The sequence below is a fragment of the Vitis vinifera genome, chromosome 13 (genome assembly GCF_030704535.1).
Source record: "Vitis vinifera cultivar Pinot Noir 40024 chromosome 13, ASM3070453v1".
Lineage (NCBI taxonomy): Eukaryota > Viridiplantae > Streptophyta > Magnoliopsida > Vitales > Vitaceae > Vitis > Vitis vinifera.
In genome coordinates this window covers 25,845,290-25,852,870 of record NC_081817.1, presented here as the reverse complement: position 1 = coordinate 25,852,870, position 7,581 = coordinate 25,845,290, and the positions used below count along the sequence as shown (strand labels likewise).

At 35.7% G+C, this 7,581-nt stretch overlaps 1 protein-coding gene across 1 annotated transcript; it reads left to right on the top strand.

The window, feature by feature from the left end:
- The first annotated feature begins 2,592 nt into the window (after window positions 1-2,592).
- On the top strand, window positions 2,593-6,956 carry LOC100262002 (putative disease resistance RPP13-like protein 1). Its single transcript, XM_059742077.1, has one exon. The coding sequence runs from the start codon at window positions 2,808-2,810 to the stop codon at window positions 6,774-6,776; it is 3,969 nt and encodes a 1,322-aa protein (XP_059598060.1). The 5' UTR covers window positions 2,593-2,807; the 3' UTR covers window positions 6,777-6,956.
- The last annotated feature ends 625 nt before the right edge of the window (window positions 6,957-7,581 follow it).

The window sequence follows — 7,581 nt, the reverse complement described above, 5'->3', positions numbered from 1 at the left end:
TGGCATGGCCAATTTAAAAATGGATGAAATCATCCCTAATTTGTAAAACCAACCCTCAACTTTTTTCCACCCTAAAAAAAAAAACTCATTTTAGATAAAAATGATCTTACTTTTTTCTCATAAAAATAATCTTTTCTTATAAAACAAATGTAAATAATTGAAATATTGAAGGGTATCCATGTCAAAAATGAATTACACTTCAAGTTCAAAAATAAGAAATGTTAAATTTACAAATTTGGAATTTTTTCATCTTTTTAATCAATTAATTCAAAAAAAAAAGGGTGGGCTATTTTCAATGTGTTACAACTCTTAAAACGTCATGAAAGACTAGTGGTAGCTCCATTCTTTTCTCATGTCTAACTTTAAAAAGTAGCTGCATACTAGTGATAGCTCTAGATGAGGGCACACTCCTCTTTTTCTTTTTTTCTTTTTTATTTATTTTTATTTTTATTTATTTATTTATATCAGATTTTCTAATTGTCTTTTCTATTAATATTTTTGAAATGTAGATCATACTCTTGCCACTCATGAATCTAGCATTATTTATCCATTTCCTTTCATAAATTATTTTTTCCTTTAATTCTTATTTCTGAACTAGTAGTCCAGATGGTACCAGGAGGGCAACCAAAAAGACCTTAGTCTTGAGTTCGAATCTTGGGGAGGCCACTCTATGATGCCCCCTGGCACAGAGCCAAATATACTCCGCGACCCTGCCCGGATAAAAACAAATGACGTCCCAACATAAACATGGGGGCATCACAGCCGGAATGGGCCGGACAGTGCAGAGTCTTTATGGGACCATTTGTTTATTTGGCCCTTTGGAGGGTGACGTCCCCAGGATTCGAACTCAAGACTAAGGTATTTTTGGTTGTCCTCCTGGTACCATCTGAGTTAAGCCTTAAGGCCTACAAGACCCAAGTTCGAATCTTGGGGAGGCCACTCTGGTCCTGGCCCATTCCGGCTGTGATGCCCCCGTCTGGCATAGTTCGGTGGTACTACTGGCCGGAGCCAAAAATAAAAACAAATGATGTCCCAACATTATTGTTATTTTTTTTAGATATATTGAATTAAATTGTTACTACTAGATCCACTTTGTGAGGACTATGTTTTCATTCACAAGAATCCAAGGATTGCCTCCTACATATTGGATAGACTTCCCATTTTTTCTATTTTTCTTTAAAAATCATTTTTTAAAGGGTATAAAAAAAAATTTAAATACTTTTTAAAATTATTAGTCTGTTTAGTTGTGTAATTTAAAAACAGTTTTTTTGTTTTTAAAAATATAAAACTGTTATTAAAAATTCGTAACATTGTTTGATTGTTATTCTTTGAAAATAATTTTTAAAAACAAAGTGAAATAAAAAACTGTTTTTAGATAATAATATCATTCTCTTTCATTCCTTTGATATAATATTAAAACTAAAAATCTTCAAATATAATATTTCTTTTAATTACACGTATTTTTAAAATTTTTAAAAAAAATATTTTTAATGCCAAACATCCTTACTTTTATAAAATACTAAAATAATATTTTTTATTCTTTAACTTAAAAATAATTTTTAAAAACAAATTTCATAAAACATACCAAAGAGAATTTTATTCTTTCTATAAAAGTCTTTTAAGAGTTTTTATTTATATAAAAATTATTACTATTTTTTATTTTAAAAAATAGAAAGCAAGTGATAGTTATAAACAAACACTATAACAATGAATCTTGAGAATGATGACTATTAACGATAATGATAATAAAAATTGTCATTTTATTTTACTGACGGGGTAATTCGTAGAGTTCAATTGACAAGCATTATTTTCTTATTTGAATTGGTAAGTTAATTTACACCAAAGGTCTAATTCTCATCTCAATTATAAATATGGGGATATAAACCATTATTAGTCATAATTAAAACGGTCGTAATACAAATATCAATGAAGCGGGTTCAAGGAGTAACCTTTATGCCGACCCCATCCCACCCCAACAACAAAAGGGAGTTCTCATATTGGGGCCAAATGGATAGATATGTGAGTAAAGAGCGTAGAGAGAGTGCTCTGTGGATCTTGTAGAGAGGGCATTGCCTTGTACCTATAAACCCAATGAAATGACATGGGTACAAGGGAAAATGGGAAAGTGGGAACCCCAAAGAAGTAGATCTATTGCTTTTCCTTAGTGTTAAGAGGCAGTAGGACCATCATAACCTGACATACCCATGTGGGAGTCACTGTCAAAAGTTGCTTTCTCTGTTGACACTGGAATCAATATACTTTTAAAGATGCTTTTTCTATGGAGAGCAGCCTCAATGTACTTTTATTATTTTTTACCTTTTCTTTTGGAAAATGCTTTATTATTGGATAGGCATCTTAGCTAACTTCAAACCTGTTCACAAGTATTATACCAAGTCAAGACCAGTCTATCAAAATATCTAACAATAAAATTGAGGTAGAATGACGGAAAATAACTACAAACAAATGAAAATAAATTTATCTGAATTATGGGATTTTGATATTTCAACACTTCCAAAAATAATTTCAAAGAGTCAAAGAGTCACATGAATTGCCCTTCAAAGTCCATCGTGACTGCTCTGTATGATACATAGCCAAAGCCAAAGCCCCTTTACAGTAGGATAGAATTGTCTTTCTCTGTAGAATAAGATGCCCCTTCTCTTATTTTCTTTTTCTTTTTAATTTCGTATAGTTAGTGTTTGTGTCCATATCTTCTTGTGAGTTGAAAGGGTCACCACAACGACGATCTTACAATCTGTGGAAACTTTACCTTCTCCTATCTCTTTTGCTCTCTCGCATTTTCTGAAAGCATGTTTGTGGCTGAGGCTGTTGGATCTTCCTTCATTAGTGTGTTGATTGACAAGTTGATCGCCTCCCCCCTGTTAGAGTACGCTCGCCGGAAAAAAGTCGACAGAACACTCGAAGAATGGAGGAAGACGTTGACCCATATTGAAGCAGTGGTGGATGATGCTGAGAACAAGCAGATCAGGGAGAAAGCAGTGAAAGTTTGGCTGGATGACCTCAAATCTTTGGCTTATGACATTGAAGATGTGGTGGATGAGTTTGATACTGAAGCCAAGCAAAGGAGTTTGACCGAAGGCCCTGAAGCCAGCACAAATAAGGTACGCAAGCTCATCCCAACTTGTGGTGCTTTGGATCCTAGAGCTATGTCATTTAACAAAAAGATGGGTGAAAAAATAAAGAAAATCACAAGGGAGTTAGATGCAATTGCCAAACGGAGACTTGATCTTCATCTGAGGGAGGATGTTGGAGGGGTGTTGTTTGGAATTGAAGAAAGGTTACAGACTACTTCTTTAGTAGATGAGTCTCGTATTCATGGTAGGGATGCTGATAAGGAGAAGATCATTGAATTGATGCTGTCAGATGAAGCAGCCGAGGTAAATAGAGTTTCTGTCATTTCCATAGTTGGCATGGGCGGGGTTGGCAAGACAACCCTCGCTCAGATCATCTACAATGATGGCAGGGTGGAGAACCGTTTTGATATGAGGGTTTGGGTTTGTGTTTCGGATGATTTTGATGTGGCAGGGATAACAAAAGCAATTCTTGAGTCCATCACAAAAAGTCGATGTGAATTTAAAACCTTGGAATTGCTTCAAGAAAAATTGAAGAATGAAATAAAGGAGAAAAGATTTTTCCTTGTTCTAGATGACGTATGGAACGAGAATCCCAACCATTGGGATGTCCTACAAGCTCCTTTTAGAGTCGGAGCACAAGGCAGTGTGGTCATAGTAACAACTCGCAATGAAAATGTGGCATCAATTATGCGAACGACAACTTCTTCTTATCAGCTATGTCAATTAACCGAAGAACAATGTTGGTTATTGTTCGCACAAGCAGCCTTTACAAATCTAGATTCAAATGAATGCCAAAATTTGCAATCAATTGGTAGGAAGATAGCAAAAAAATGCAAAGGCCTACCTTTGGTGGCGAAGACACTTGGAGGTTTATTACGCTCTAAACAAGATAGCACTGCTTGGAATGAAGTGTTAAACAATGAAATATGGGATTTGTCAAATGAGAAAAGTAGTATTCTTCCTGCTTTGAACTTGAGTTATCATTATCTCCCTACAAAATTGAAGCGATGTTTTGCGTATTGTTCCATATTCCCCAAGGACTATGTGTTTGAAAAGGAGAAGTTAGTATTGTTATGGATGGCTGAAGGCTTCTTAGATGGCTCCAAAAGAGGAGAAACTGTAGAAGAGTTTGGTAGCATATGTTTCGATAATCTATTGTCAAGGTCGTTTTTTCAACAATACCATAACAATGATTCTCAATTTGTGATGCATGATCTGATTCATGATTTGGCACAATTTACATCAGGAAAATTTTGTTTTAGGTTGGAGGTTGAACAACAAAATCAAATTTCTAAGGACATTCGACATTCTTCGTATACTTGGCAACATTTCAAAGTCTTCAAGGAAGCTAAATTATTTCTTAACATCTATAATCTCCGGACCTTCTTACCACTACCTCCTTATTCTAATTTATTGCCCACTCTCTATTTAAGCAAGGAGATCTCACATTGTTTGTTGTCAACATTGAGGTGTTTGCGGGTTTTGTCTTTGAGTCACTATGACATTAAAGAATTGCCCCACTCGATTGAAAATTTGAAACACCTACGCTATCTAGACCTCTCTCATACTCAAATTAGAACACTACCTCAATCAATAACTACTCTTTTCAACTTGCAAACGTTGATGCTATCAGAGTGTATATTTCTTGTTGATTTGCCAACAAAAATGGGAAGACTAATCAACTTGCGTCATCTCAAAATCGATGGGACTAAGCTAGAAAGGATGCCAATGGAAATGAGTAGAATGAAAAATCTTCGAACTTTGACTGCTTTTGTTGTCGGTAAGCATACAGGATCAAGAGTTGGGGAATTGAGGGACCTTTCACACCTTAGTGGTACACTTACCATTTTCAAGTTGCAGAATGTGGTGGATGCTAGGGATGCCTTGGAGAGTAATATGAAGGGTAAGGAGTGCCTTGACCAGTTAGAATTGAATTGGGATGATGATAATGCAATTGCCGGTGATTCACATGATGCAGCAAGTGTGCTGGAAAAGCTGCAGCCTCATAGCAACCTGAAAGAACTCTCCATCGGATGCTACTATGGTGCAAAATTTCCAAGCTGGTTAGGGGAACCTTCATTCATCAACATGATGCGTCTACAACTCTCTAACTGTAAAAATTGTGCATCCTTGCCACCGCTTGGACAGCTACGATCTCTCCAGAACCTCTCCATTGTGAAGAATGATGTTCTGCAAAAGGTGGGGCAGGAGTTTTATGGGAATGGGCCTTCTTCATTTAAGCCATTTGGAAGTCTGCAGACTCTGGTGTTCAAGGAGATGTCAGAGTGGGAGGAATGGGATTGTTTTCGAGCCGAAGGGGGGGAGTTCCCTCGTCTCAATGAACTCCGTATTGAGAGTTGTCCAAAGCTGAAAGGGGATTTGCCCAAGCACCTTCCTGTTTTAACAAGTCTGGTAATTTTAGAATGTGGGCAATTGGTGTGTCAGCTTCCAGAGGCACCGTCCATTCAAAAACTGAATTTAAAAGAATGTGATGAGGTAGTGTTGAGAAGTGTTGTCCACCTGCCTTCAATAAATGAGTTGGAAGTGAGTAATATTTGTTCCATACAAGTGGAATTGCCAGCGATTTTGCTTAAGCTCACATCTCTCCGGAACTTGGTTATCAAGGAATGTCAGAGTCTTTCCTCTCTTCCAGAGATGGGGCTACCCCCCATGCTTGAAACCCTTCGAATAGAAAAGTGCCACATTCTAGAGACCCTACCAGAGGGAATGACTCAAAATAATATCAGTCTCCAGAGGTTGTACATAGAAGATTGTGATTCTCTTACGTCTTTGCCCATCATCTCTTCATTGAAATCACTTGAAATCAAGCAGTGTCGGAAAGTAGAGTTACCCATTCCTGAGGAGACCACGCAAAACTACTACCCTTGGCTTACCTATTTTCGTATAAGGAGAAGTTGTGATTCTCTTACGTCCTTTCCATTAGCCTTCTTCACAAAGCTTGAGACACTCTATATCGGGGATTGTACAAATCTGGAGTCCTTTTACATTCCAGATGGACTTCACAACATGGATCTCACATCTCTCCAAAGAATCCACATCTGGAATTGCCCGAATTTGGTGTCTTTTCCACAAGGAGGATTGCCAGCTTCCAACCTGAGAGACCTTTGTATCGACAATTGCAAGAAGCTCAAGTCACTACCCCAACGGATGCACACCCTCCTTACCTCGCTTGAAGATTTGGATATATATGATTGTTCCGAAATTGTTTCATTTCCGGAAGGGGGTTTGCCGACTAATCTATCTTCACTTGACATCGGGTCTTGCTACAAGCTTATGGAATCTCGGAAGGAATGGGGCTTACAAACACTTCCCTCCCTTAGAGGATTGGTTATCGATGGAGGTACAGGAGGGTTGGAGTCATTTTCCGAGGAGTGGCTGCTGCTGCCCTCCACTCTCTTTTCTTTCAGTATTTTTGACTTTCCAGATCTGAAATACCTGGACAATCTGGGGCTTCAAAACCTCACATCTCTCGAAATACTCGAGATGCGTAACTGCGTTAAGTTAAAGTCCTTTCCGAAACAGGGGCTGCCCTCCTCCCTCACTGCTCTCCAGATTTATGGATGTCCTGTGCTGAAAAAACGGTGCCAAAGGGATAAAGGGAAAGAATGGCGCAAGATTGCTCATATCCATTGGATAGATATGGATGGCGAAGTCATGGACTGATGAGGATGCCAAGTTTGAATCAGTTACTTTGACTTAGTCTAAAATTTGAAGAATTGAAGTGTTGAATTAGAGAGAGATTTGTTATGATTTGAAAGGTGAGGGCATATTTATTATTTATAGAAATTGGAATGATATAAGTAGAGATAATAAATTGAAGAGAATGATACTAAAATTTATTTATTTAAAAGTTGATAAAGAAACATATACTTATTAAATTAATGTATTAGTAGAAAGTGAATGTATCCCACCTAAAAACACCTACAAATCTAATATATTCAAAGGTATTGTCAAATATGTATCAAAATCATCTACATTAAAAAAAAAAAAAACATTTTAAATTTTTATTTTTCTTAGTGAGAATGAATTGTTATGCATCCATTTTAATCTTGTTATTTTAGTGAGAATGAAAACATGTACAACAATTGGAAAACAAAAAATGTGGTGTTTTTTTTAAAACATATTTAATTATTTTCACTTGTTTTTTTTAAGGAATGTTTTAAAAAAAAATACTAAAAACATAAAGAATGATTAAAAATAAAACACTATAAATAAAATTTATTTTTAAAATATAATAAACATATTAAAAATATTCTAAATTTTCAAATAGACTTTTGTTTAAAATATAATAAACATATTATTGAAAGCCTTAAAACATAAGTATTCTTAAATATAAATTATTTAAATACCAATCATTCATTTTTTTTATTAGTCAAATCAAAGTACGAACTAATTTAATTAAAATAAGTAATAAGTAGTCATAAACTTATTATATAATTTGTGCAAACAAATGAATTATATAAATAAC

What these genes read in the sequence shown, in the direction of transcription:
- LOC100262002 (XM_059742077.1), top strand. Translation starts at nt 2,808, where the DNA reads ATGTTTGTGGCTGAGGCTGTTGGATCTTCCTTCATTAGTGTGTTGATT.